This window comes from Calidris pugnax, unplaced genomic scaffold (genome assembly GCF_001431845.1).
Source record: "Calidris pugnax isolate Ruff unplaced genomic scaffold, ASM143184v1 scaffold358, whole genome shotgun sequence".
NCBI classification, from domain to species: Eukaryota; Metazoa; Chordata; class Aves; order Charadriiformes; family Scolopacidae; genus Calidris; species Calidris pugnax.
The window spans coordinates 155319-168823 of record NW_015091091.1 but is presented as its reverse complement, the minus strand read 5'-3'; the positions used below and the strand labels follow the sequence as shown (position 1 = coordinate 168823).

Below are 13505 nucleotides of genomic sequence, written 5' to 3'. Positions count from 1 at the left end.
TGCACTTTTTGAAGACTCTAGTGACTGAGTTAATGAAAATATTTACTTTATAGCCAGCCAGGCTCTGTGGGATTCAAGGTCTTTGTGGTTTTGGGCCTTGCCAGGTGCAGGGACAGAAGGAGCAAGGCCTGGGCATTTGACACAGGCTGGCCAACAGGATTATTTCATGCCATGAACGTCATATTCAATATAAATTAGAAAGTTTGCTAGGAGCTCTCTCTCTCTCGTGATCCTGAGAACTTCTTGCCTCAGTGCTGGATCCCTGAGGCCTTCCCTTCCTCCTGAAGCCATTGCGCTCGCAGCGTCCGCCATTTGCTGTCCTCTGTTGGGAGTGCACAACTTCTACTGATAGAACGGGCTGAGTACAATTCTGGTATATCTTATATCAGTATCAGGATTAATGCTGGTTCTTTAGTATTATTGTTAATTATGTAGCCTTACTCTATTTAATCTATGTATATTTCAGCCCTCGTATCAGGATTATTTCATGCCATGAACGTCATATTCAATATAAATTAGAAAGTTTGCTAGGAGCTCTCTCTCTCTCGTGATCCTGAGAACTTCTTGCCTCAGTGCTGGATCCCTGAGGCCTTCCCTTCCTCCTGAAGCCATTGCGCTCGCAGCGTCCGCCATTTGCTGTCCTCTGTTGGGAGTGCACAACTTCTACTGATAGAACGGGCTGAGTACAATTCTGGTATATCTTATATCAGTATCAGGATTAATGCTGGTTCTTTAGTATTATTGTTAATTATGTAGCCTTACTCTATTTAATCTATGTATATTTCAGCCCTCGTATTTCTTTGTGTTCCTTGATTCCCCTTTCCGGGTGGGAGGGGTCATCAGGTGATAGAATAATTGTCTAAACAACAATAAATTGTTATGGGTTTTCTCAAACCATAACACCTGGGATCAAGTTTAATGTAAAGAATGTGACTATATTTCTGCTTTACAATAAAAATTGCTCTAAATCAATTATTTTTATCATTGACTAGTTTGTACAAATAAGTACCTCCTCCTATTTAAAAAAAAAAGTTGACAAAATCAAGCAAAGGGAATAACAGGCAAAAGGAATCATGACCCATCATAGTCGCTATTACATTTTTGAGAAATTAAAAAGTATTCACTGTAGTCTGATTTATTTGAATGGTCTAGTATCTTTGCTAACTAACAATAAAGGTGATACCTTTAGAAGTGGATATACTTCATAGTTCTTCAGAGTACCTTCCAAGTTCTCCGGTACTAGGTTTAACAATACCATATTCCATATAAAGAGTTCATCCTCTCTGTCAAGGTACTTTGTTAGTTCAAGTGCTGTTTCAATCTGAATGTATCCAAACCTATTTGAAAATAAAAAACTTCATGCTCAAGCGTACCTATTCACATTAATTACCTACCATGAATATCTTTTTTATTTATGACCCTGACAATAAAACATCATGATATTGCATGGAGAGTGACCTAGAAAAGCCATTGGAAAAATAAAATAAATATAAAACAACGGTGCTTTTAAGAGCTGAACTCTCAAAACACTTATTAGAGAGGACAGTGCCACTATCAAAGCAATAAGACAATCAGGGCAGTAGGCAGACTGTATGCTGCTTGTGTCTGCAGGATACAGCACATTTACAGCATCAGTCAGTCCCACTAGAACAAATGAAGGAAAAGAGCACTGGTTTGAGTTATAATACATTTTTATTTTTTATTGCTAAACAGCATGTTTTCATTACAGGTTCTTTTGTGGAATATACATTTTTGCAAAAATCAAACAATTTAATTCACATGCACACTATTTGTGGAATTAACAACTTCAGCATGGCATTTCTCTGCCTTAGTGCGGAATTAACACAGAATTAATTTTTTCCCAGTAAAATTCCAATTCAAGCCCTTCTCCTCTGGAACAAAAACTTTTCTAGTGTATTTACATAGGACCACAGTGCTATACTTCAAAATTATATTTCTTATTAAATATTAGTTTTGAGCTCTCTTATGAGAAAGGGCATTTGCATGAGAAGAGGAATGGGAATTCATACTTCCTCCTCTTGGAGCTACCTCCAGAGGTGCTGAGGGAAAGGCACTATCCTTTGGCCACCTCCTCCCTGAGCTCCCACATCATAGGTATCTGATGCTTTTGGGATCTCTGGTACAGACATACTTACTGCATTTTCAGCTCCAACAGTACTGCTCAGCTTTCCAGCACCACAGACATGAACAACTGAGTCATCCATCAGCAAGGGAAGTGAAAGAGGTATTAAGAGTGATGCAGCTGAGATGCATAGCTTAGACAGCCCAGAATAAATTAAGGAAAACTCAGAATGTTCATTCAGAATCTTTCTTCTGTTACAACAAGTATAGGTTAGTCACTAAAAAACCCATGACAGTGCCACTATTTAAAATATTTCCTGAGAGTTGGAACAAAAGTTAAAAGAAATTTTGAAAGAAATCACCCAGCACTGACAGAAGAATGGATTAAACACCGAACTCCTGCACCATTTTGTCAAAAAAGCTGTTGTCCTTATGAGGCATGTATGGGTAGGAATGAATGAAGCAAGAATTAGCGATGTTGAATGCAGTCCTGCAGTTCAATCATTTTCTTTGACATATTCAAAACATACTTACTGTGTTAATGCAAAAACATCATCTATCAGCTGGAACCTGTTGACAGCGGGAATAGCCTGCGGAAAGCATTCATGTGGCATTAATAGATCTAAGTATGTTGTTAAGAGTTTTAAAAAGCTTTACTATGTTTCAGAAGGATAAGACTCATCACTAACACTTTTTCTGAGACAGAACATCATAAAATGGATCCTGCCTTTTAAGTTGTAATTATGTAGGTGCTTTTAGGAATGTTTATATAAATAAATATATAAATACACAGCTACATAATATATTTAGATGTATAACTACACTACATTAGCACAGAATTTCAAGACCCTTCTTATTTACATGCCATAATGAAAATTAAAGTATGGAAATGTTACATTTCCTAAAAATACCCTAGTTGTATCATTTTGGTACATTTTTTCCTTTTGAGGCTTCATTTCAGAATATGTACTCAGGTTAGTCCAGAGCAGAGTGTCTGGTGCTACCATGAATGAAATGACCAAGGCGGAGCCGTGGGTGAACCCCTGCCTACAGCTCATGCTCTCCTGAGGTCTGCTGGTCCCTCCTTGTCTCCTCCCTCTTTACGTGCCCCTTTGGCTCGGCGAACCTTCCCACTGACCAGTGCCAAAATATGGCCCTGAGTCACCACACGCCTCCTTTCCTGCTGACTTAGATTTGTTGTGCAAGAAAAAAGCCTAGAAGAAAGAAGGCAAGCTCTCTTAGGTGAATAGTCTAGACCCAGCACTGCTTTACTCTGAACAGAAGACTGAGACTTCAATGTATTTTGACAGAGCAAGTACTAGAAGAAAGGAAGCCAGTGTGCTGTAGAAAGGTTCAACCATACCATGTGCACTGATCAGCCGACCACCCATCTCGACCTTTGGGAGAAGTCATCTGACTGCACTGATTACAACTATGCTAAAAGCTTAAACTTTCTCACTGTTGTTACCAAAAACACAAGCTGACATTACTACGGGAGCCTCTGGCCCACTCTAGGGTAAGGCAACATGAAGTACTATGCAACCCCACATACAGCCACACATACAGGCTGTTCTGTACCACCTTCAGCCCAAGCTGTGGCAAGTCAGAGATGGGATAAAGTTATTCTGAGTTACAGTGCTTATAGAGGACAGAAAGAGCCCAGCTAGAACTGACTGGAACTCCACCAAATAAAAATCAACCAAAAACCCAAGTCAGATGACTTTTTTTTTTTTTTAATTTCACTGGCAGAAATTTGAGCTTTGAGGAAATGTGGAAATAAGAAGCTTTCTCCCAGCTTTCCTTCACCATGGTTACCTAACAGCAGATAAAGCTCAGTCACACATCCATACCAGTAACTCTTTGAGCCACATTAAAAAGTCTGGAAGAACCACAAGCAGTTAAGGAAACTTTGAAGACAGAATGCCACCTCATGTAAAGTCATTTTTCATGCTTATGTGAAACTATTTGGGCCTGTTCCTCTTCCACTATGGAAAGCTGCCAGTGACTTTAGTGGTGCAACAGTGGATCATTTCTTCTTATGTGATACTTGAATTTCCCATTATACCAGGGTTTCATCAGTGTGATTACTGATAAGAGCTGCAAAAAGGCATACATTGGAAAAGTCAATTTATAAGCTTGAGAAAACAAATACGATCTTACCTTTGGATCATTTTCAAGCAAGCGTGCCAATCTTTTTAAGTTTACTTGATCATAGTTCACCCTGTAGTATCCACTTAAATTTACGTTTAGCAGGATCCAGTCATATTCTGACTCTGATACTTGCATTTCAGGAAACACTTCTGTAAAGTGACATTAAAACGTATCATTTTGTTTTCTATGCACTGCTAAATTCCCTTGCATTTATAAACACTGGAGTTGGTACTTCTTTGAGATCTGACACACGAGTTCGAGGTTGGACTCAAAGAGAATCCCCCAAAAGCTTGGTCAATTTGTGATCTCTGCTCTGGACAGCAGAAGAATGTCAGCAGGCCAATGACCCCTCAGGTACCGGGCGCCTTGAGATGGCAAAGGGGAGAGTTCAGAAAGGCTGCCCAAGAATAAACAGTCTGGATGAAGAGCGATACCCTCCCATGGCTGCTGCAGAGCGTGCACCCCCAGCACGACTGCTGCTCCCGCTGCTGCTCCAAAACACAGCGCTCTGTACTTTGCAGAAAAACCAACTACCTACCAGTGTTCACATCAACGGGGATCAAGGAAAGCAAAACAGGAAAGTTTATGCAAGAGACAAGCATTTATTTTAAATAAAACAGTCCTGTAGTCTTTTTGAGTTACACCACTCACTAAAGGCCTCCTTCTGCAGTCCCATTTCATCTTACTCCTACACACTTTATGTCTGCTTGCCTGATTGCCTGCTTCTGATTGCCTACAGCAGATCTGAAGGAACCTCTGCAGCCTTGGAGGCTCTAGCTGCCTCACAGAAGAAGATTCAAATGCTTCTTTAACTGGCTATGATCATCTTGATTTAAGAAGACAAACTCTCTTAGGTAATATACCACTATTGGTGAGTAGTTTAGACCCAGCACTGCTTTACTCTGAACAGAAGACTGAGACTTCAATGTATTTTGACAGAGGAAGTACTACAGGATTCATCCCCAGTCATCTTCTTAAGTTAAACGAGATGGGAAAAGCTATTTTAAAATGGCTTAGCCATTTTAAAACAGCATGGGTGGCTGGAACATGGCACCAACAGTACTTCCTCTGGAATGGCATATTGATTCAATGCTCTGTTAATCATCAAGAGCACTTTTAGATCCCACTAAAACAGCAAAATTATGCTCCTCCACTCCCCAGGCTGAGTGAAACGTGTTCTACCATAACAGCACCGTCCTCCTAGTGTATCTGCTGCTGCACAGACATCTCACTCAGGGACAGTGTCTTATATGGGCAGAAGCTATGTATGTAGACATTGCCTGAGCAGCCCTGCACCAACAGGAGAGGCTTTTAACACTGCACAGTGCAGTGTTGAATGGACACGCTCAGCTGCTGGTAGCAGCTCAGCTTGGAGCTTAATTTAACCTGTTTAGAAGTAAGATAAACTAGCTCCTCCAGAGCTCTTTGCAGCAAAAATGCACATACACAAAATTACTTTTGAGATGTTTCCTCTTTATGTATTTTATGCCACTGCAGCAACTATTCCAAAATTCAAGTTGAAAATGTACTTTGCGTCAAATCCCTCATTACCAAAACCATTCTGACAAATACCTCTGAAAGACTACACAACAGTTCTCCACCAGAATTCATTTCAATCTCAGGAACAAAATGGTAACTGAATTTAAAATTACACTTAACATTTCTACCGTTGTAAGAAAGCACTTGTTTATTCAGGCATCAAAAAGTCAAAAAGAAGATTATTATTTTTTAATCTTGAAAGGCGAATGCAAGTTCCTTGACTGAATAGTGTCTGATAAGTTTGATACACACCTTTCAAACACAAGTGGAATGTGTTTTAGAGACTGAATTTCTACTTCATTGTAGACCCTTCAGGCAGATGTAACATGATGGGGTTTTTTCATAACTTCTGTAGCTCTTAAATCACATGATGGGTGAGGAGACAGAATTGGTATCACTTCAATAACACAAGTTAAGCACATGACACTAGTCCTTCCAAGCAAGTGCTTCCTAACAATTCTTTTCTGCAAATTTTCTGATTTTTTACCTTAGTGATCACTAGTTGATTTAACTTTAGAGCGTTCAGAGGAATAAACATCCACTGCTTGTTTATTTAAGTGTGCATATATTGTGAAATGATCACCCACTCAAGCTGTCTTATTGTCTGAAAAAGAGGGAAAGTAGCATGTGTGAACATTACTTACTGCTGCTGTTATCTAGCCATATTAAGGGCTGTGATGATCCATTTCTCATCCAAGAAATAGGAATAATCCATGTGTTGCTTAACAAAAAAAAAGATATAAAGATTAATACTTATGCTTAAAAAGTCCCTCTCAGCTGGTGCTAAACTAGATGCAGATGAGTTTCTTCTTACAAGAATCTCTGTCTACCTTCTCTCCTCTCTGATTCATAAAACTCCATCAGATGGTGGTACTTACATGGGATCAGTACTTAGATTCATCAAAGATAAGGGAGTTTTAGCATGGCTTTAAATAGGCACTCATATCTAGAAAATTGTTCAGTGCTAGGTATTTAAATACGGCTGTATCTCTGTGCTCTGGCTTTCCTTCTTCAGACAATAAATTTATTCTCCTCACTTATTAAACTTCACCCTGTTTCTGGAGAACATAAAGATCCTTTTCATAAGAGTATCCAGTAAAAAAGGCCCCAGGCAAGCAATACAACTGTAATTCTGACAACTGTAATTTCCTTTCTAAGGGATTGTAAAACTCCTGGCAAAAACAAATGAAAGCTTCAAAACTCTGAATAACGATGTAATGCATATCCTGGATTATCTTACATTCAGATGGTATTGCCTCTTGCTAACTACAGTAAAAGACTTAACAATTGTAACTTGGAACTACTTATCTGAGCTTACCAAAAATGCTGGATGGACTAATGCTCTGCGATTCCTGGAGCTTCGGAGCAAAGAAAACTCTGTGGCTCTCATCAACATTTCTTTTACTGTTTGTACGACAAACAACACCAGCCAGGGAAAAACTGCTTTGGGTTTTGCTCTCCTTTATATTTTCCCCCTGCATGAGAACTCATCTCATGGGCCTCATCCATGCATCCCAACACTCCTGACAGCTGTTGAATTTCATGAAAGTTTAAACTCTAGCCATGAGTTTCCAAAGTCGGTGACCAAAGGCAGGTCCTTCTATCACCGTTTTTAGGCATCTAAATAAGCAGCACAGCTTTCAAAAGAACCAGGCACTGTGCAACACTCACTGACAGGAACTTCAGAGCTGCATGTCAGGTACTCAGCACTTTCTGAGAAAGGAGGCATTTATATAAGTACTTAAATGCAACCCCTTTATCCTTGCCAAGCAGAAGAGACTAGGAAAATGTGGACTGGAAAGAAGCTGCAGCATGGTCGATCCAGGTCCCAAGTCCATACAACCGAGGGATGAGGAAAGAAGAAAATGCCAGGCAAAACTCCTGCCCTGCAACCTCTTCATGGCCTGTGTCTGTCCTTACAAAGCCATTACACGGCTGGAAAAGTCACTACTCCAGAGGAAAGCGACCTTTTGGCAAAACAAGTGTCTTGCAGAACTATTGCAAAGTTCAGTCTGAAACAGATTTTACTTGAAAGTTCATGACAAGAAAAAACATTAAAAAAATCAGATAGTCAAAACATAAAATAGGGTAAAAACATACAATAAAAACACAAGCTAAACATACTTGTAAGTATCAGTACTGTTTTCATTTTTTTTATTAAGAAATTGTTCCTGAGTGATTGTGCCAGTGGTTAGATTTAATGTTAAAACTGGAAACCCATTTTGGCATGTCCAGGAATCCATTATTTGTTTTACAGGTGCTGGCAACTGAACTTTATCCTGTGCATCTATGACCTGTGAGAGAAACAGGGATTAGAAATATTTATGATAAATAGGTACTTACTGATACAGCTTCAGCAATAGTAAGGGTTTTTCTAACATATTAGACAAAATATAACTGCAGTTTGCTGGTCTTTGATTTAGGGACAAAGATCAATGTACCACAGTCCAGAAGACATCATTGACATTAAAATAAGGACAGCATAAGCCTTTTTAGGAATTATGAAATACTGAGGTGACATTTCTCATTCTTATAACCTGACTGCTAAACTTTCTCTTTCTGGTATTAATATACTTACACCCCTGTATGGCTATGACAGACTTGATTTATTAATTTCATTCAAATAAAGCTGCTGGAACACAAAGATTTTTAAGTGACAAACTGAATAGCAAAGACAAAACAAAAAGATCTAAGCTACAGTCCCAACTAGTGTGAATTGGTCCAGTCTCTGCTGACTAAAAAGACATGACAGCCTTGCATATCTGAAACTGTGGCACTCTCATTCTTAACCTGAGCCTGCAACACAATGGAAGCCCTCTTTAGAGGAACAGGAAAGTGGAGTTTTAAAAAATAAACCTATTATTAGTTTTCTTACTCATATTTCTTCCAAAACCAGCAAAGCATGAAATGCTAAGCTACTGCCCTGGGTATAGACTTTGCTGGATCTGTGACATATCAGTGTCTCTGATCGTCAAGCCCTCAGCATCACACACTCTGATACGGCAAAACTTAAGCTCCAGAAGAATAGGCTATGGAATTTCACGTAGGCTTAGGCAATCTCCATGAAACCCAAAACTCCACCTGGCCCTCATTCCCATCTCATCTCTCTACTTAGCTCCACTGATCTCAGGTGCAGTAAAGCAGCCAAATAAACACTTGTGAAGACATTAGCCAAAAGAGCCAGCAAAGCAAATTTTATGTGAGAGAAGGACTGCACTAGGGATAGCCAAATTCCAGTGCAGTCTTCTACAAATAGTATATACCCTAAATTTGGATGGTGTTAAACAGCAGAGCAAGAATACTGGAGATAAACTGTGTACCATCTGTATGTGAGTCCAGAGATCATCTTGGTTAGCATTTGAGAAGGAAAATTCTTTCAGATATGACTGTATGGAAACAAACAGAAGCATCAGAATTCATGAGTGTTCAATGAAAAACACCATCAAGGCAAACAGCAATTTGTACAATTTTCATTTTCAAGTTTATAAATCAAGATAAAGGCATTAGTTTTGCTAACTTACAGTAAGTGCTCTAATAAACAACTTTTCAGTCAGGAAACCAGAAAGCATCCAGGTAATAGTAGCCCCCTGGAGTACAAAACAAAAAAATCTGTGAGAAAACATGAGTTATTATTGCAATTATTACTGCAATATTTTTTCAAACTATATTTCAGAGAAGTTAGGCTACTCCTATGCTTCATGTTTCATGCATGTTAAAAATGTTTTTGCCATTTCTTTCATAGCCAAATAGATTTGCAACATCCAATGAATCTGTGTGCAGCAGAAACAAATTTTGAATGACAAAACAACCTACAAAAACCATCTTAATTCAAACCTACTTTGTACTATTAGTTTAGAATATACAAGAATCAGGAAGAATTTTGTATTTCTTTAACCTTGTTGTATGTGATGCTGTCAAACAGAGACATTAAAGAAAATGGTCCTTTGATCTTGTCTTCACTCTCTGACAGTGATCGAACTCCTATTTCATTGTCTTCCCTTAAGACAGGTTGTACAACATGATCATAAAAGATTTTGTCCTGCAAGAAAAAGACAAATTAAGTGAGCTGAACAGAAAATACTTATTCTCAATAGAGAATGCAGATTATGGTATTAGCACTAGTAGAAGTAGTCTATAGATAAACAAGGATCGATCCTTTTTGCCTGCCTCTAACTTTCCCACGAAGTAAAAGGGACCATACACCTGATCTTAACATTTTCCACATGAAACATTAATAAGCAGCAAAAATTTTACGTCTTAGAAGACTGTGGGCTTGAGCCTGACAAAGACTATTGCAGTGTAATCCATGGGTTAAAATAAGACAACTATATTAAACAACCAATGAACAAATACTGAAAATTGAAAACCTGTATCTCATTTACATCTGTATGTCTTTAATATGGCAGCATTTTCCTCCTAAGTTGTCAGTTACTCCTGCGGCAACCCTGATCAATAACCTAAAACCTAAGATACTAAGGGTAGCAAGGCTTAACCATGCAACATTTCTGCTGTCATACAGTAAGAAATATGTTGGCAAAATAGCTCCTTTGGTGTAAATTACTGAAGTTCTTTTTTTACAAATTGTCCTGGTTTGAGCGACACAGGACTAATTTCTAATGTTTGGGAAAACTGCACTTTCGGGAGATTCCAGTGTCTGAATTCATTAAAATATTTGTGTTGTAGCCAGCTATGGTGTGTGGGTGTCAAGGTCTCGGTGTTTTTGAGCCTTGCCAGGTGCAGGGACGAGGAGGAGCAAGACCTGGGCACTCAACCCGCTGGCCAACAGGATTATTTCATATCATGAATGTCATACTCCATATAAATTAGAAAGTTTGCTGCATAATTCTCTCTCTCTCACCCTTGATGGTGGTGCTCCAAAGAACTTCTTGCCCCGGTGCTGGACACCTGCGCCCTTCCCTTTCTCCTGAAGCTGCAGTGCTGGCACTGTCCCACATTTGCTCTCCCCTGCTGGGAGTGGACAGCTTCTACTGATAGAACTGAGGGAGTAAAATCCTTGTATGTATATTCGTATCAGGATCAATACTGGTTCTTTAGTATTATTGCTAATTATTTAGTCTTCTCCTACTAAATCTATTTATATTTCAACCCTCGTGTTTCCTTGTTTACCTCCATTTCCCTTCCTGGGTGGGGGACAGTCATCAGGTGATAGAATAACTGTCTAAATGACAATAGATTGTTGTGGGTTTTTCAAACCATAACACAAATGATGATCCCCTGTCCCACAGCTGAGTATCTGTCCAAACACAGGATGGAAAATGACATCATTATCAAGGTAAAGAAAAAAACCCTAAATTTTTAAAACACTGCAGGCCACTTGAAGCACTTCTGCTTCTCAAGGAGAAGAACTCAGGCTTCCAAGTAATGGGATCAAGTTTGTTGACCAACTTTTCTCCTTGTAAACAGCCAGTAAATTTAATTTTCAGGGTTCAGTTTGTAATTTGGTGGTGACCAGTGGCACAAAGTCTAATTGGAGGCCAGTGACTAGCAGTGTACTCCAGGGGTCAGTATGGGCTCCAGTCCTGTTCAACATCTTCATTAATGATCTGGATGACGGGAAAAGTGTACCCTCAGTGACTTTGCACATGACACAAAACTGTGAGGAGTGGCTGATACACCAAAGGGTCCTGCTGCCATCCTAGGGGACCTGAAGAGTCTGGAAAAATGGGCTGACAGGGACCTCAGAAAGTTCAACAGGGGCAAGTGCAAAAGTCCTGCATCTAGTGAGGAACAATCCCAAGCACCAGTATATGCCTGGACATGTACAGTGTTGTCCAGCTGGAAAGCACCTTTGTGAAAAAGGACCTGGGGACATGAAGGACACCAAGTTGAACACGAGCCAGCAATATGTCCTTGCAGTGAAGAAGGCTAATGGTATCTAGAGTTGCATTTAGAGTATTGCCAGCAGGTCGAGGGAGGTGTGATCCTTCCCCTCTACTCAGCACTGGTGAGGCCACACCTGGAGTTCTGGGTCCAGTGCTGCGCTCCCCAGTAGAGGAAAGATACAGAGGTACTGGAGAGAGGCCAGCAAAGGCCAGAAAGATGATGACCATAACAGAACATCTCTCCTATAAGGAAAGCCTGAGAAAACTGGGATTATTCAGCCTGGAAAAGAGAGGACTCCGGGGAATCTCATCAATGTATACAAATACCTGAAGGGAAGGTGCAAGGAGGATGGAGCCAGGCTCTTTCCAGTGATGCCCGGTGACAGGACCAGAGGCAATGAGCGTAAACTGAAACACAGGAGGTTCCCTCTGAACATCAGGAAATACTCTTTCACTGCGAGGGTGACCTAGCACTGGCACAGGTTGCCCAGAGAGGTTGTGGAGTCTACATCCTTGGAGACATTCAAAAGCCACCTGGACATGGTCCTGGGCAGCTGGCTTTAGGTGGCCCAGCTTGAGCAGGGAGTTGGACCAGATGATCTCCAGAGGTCCCTTCTAACCTCAGCAATTCTGTGAATCTGTGAATGCGCACGCCCCACAGGACTGCACAAGAGCAACCTGTATTCTCACGTCTGTGTAATTCACTCTGGATTTCTGAGGCACATCACATAACTGTGGCAATTGTTGATTTACAGAAATGCAAGCTTCTAAATCAGAAGATTAAAATCAAAAAGTAGACAAGGATTTATTTCTAATTTAAAATCTGGCAGCCTTTACACTCTTCAATGATATTAAAATATGGCATTACAGAGAATAAAGAGAGTTGTTGTTTGAAGATCAAAGCAGAAGGTTAGCGTATCCCATGACCTAAAAATCCTCCTGACAGAATTTGTCCGACGTGCCCATATTAGTTTCCAATTAAGCATGTAATTAAGTACTTAGGTGAATTGGAAAAGGAAAGTGATGAATGGTATTTCATCTGAGCTAAATAAACAGCAGACTGGATTGACAGCAGTCTCAGGCCTGCCCAGACAAAATGCTTCTCCTTTCTTCAGAAGCTGAGGGCACCATGCACAGACATTTATAATTGCACAGGGGCATCTCATCTCATGGCTACAATTAGCAGCACCTATCCTCCTGTCTCAGAGTTTAATGATGGAGTTTTCTAACAGGCTATGAGATTTATGCTTATTCCCATGTGGGTGGAACGAGAAGCAGTTTTAGCCTGCCATAAAATTAGCTATGTGCATTATATTTGCCTTATCTGCAACCAGACGTCCATGGACCCAGTGCAGTAAACAGACTCAAAATAGCCCAACTTAGTCACTGCCAGGTAATGATAGCTAAAGTGTGGGATGCCTGGAAAAGAGCTTGGACAGGCAGGAGGGGGCAGACCATCAGCTACAGGATCCAGGAGAGAAAGCGGGGTTTGCTACATGACAGCTCTAGGGCAAAATACGAACATCACTGCAGAATCCCGGCTGTCCAGTCATCCTCTGCACCACCTCTATGAGCTGGGTATGAACATGGCTCCCAGAAGATGGAGACCTTCCAGGGAAGAATCAAGACTTGCTGGTTCTTCCCAGGGGAGTTAAGTTACTAATACCATGCATTAATTATATCCCATCTCCTGCACCTTCCTTTTCTTTGTACGTGCTGGAACTTTGCTACTTTATCATACCTCAGTCAGCATTACTACTTACCAGAGGAAGCTTGGGTTCAACAAAGATAGCTCCCAGATTCTCAAAGTAAGATGCCAGTCCCTCTTTAAGCCACAGATCACTCCACCAGCTCATTGTAACCAGATTTCCAAACCACTTAAGTAGAAAA

At 40.3% G+C, this 13505-nt stretch overlaps 1 protein-coding gene across 1 annotated transcript in view; it reads right to left on the bottom strand.

Moving 5' to 3' along the window:
- LOC106897298 (aminopeptidase Q-like) overlaps positions 1–13505 on the bottom strand; it is a gene marked incomplete at its 5' end in the record, with an annotated part of 36234 nt that overhangs the window by 10629 nt on the left and 12100 nt on the right. The window contains 9 exons of the mRNA XM_014957871.1: positions 1184–1337; positions 2617–2672; positions 4243–4382; positions 6417–6493; positions 7897–8066; positions 9093–9158; positions 9294–9359; positions 9668–9811; positions 13379–13492. Coding sequence (XP_014813357.1) covers positions 1184–1337; positions 2617–2672; positions 4243–4382; positions 6417–6493; positions 7897–8066; positions 9093–9158; positions 9294–9359; positions 9668–9811; positions 13379–13492 — 987 coding nt within the window. The remainder of the gene's footprint in view (positions 1–1183; positions 1338–2616; positions 2673–4242; positions 4383–6416; positions 6494–7896; positions 8067–9092; positions 9159–9293; positions 9360–9667; positions 9812–13378; positions 13493–13505) is intronic.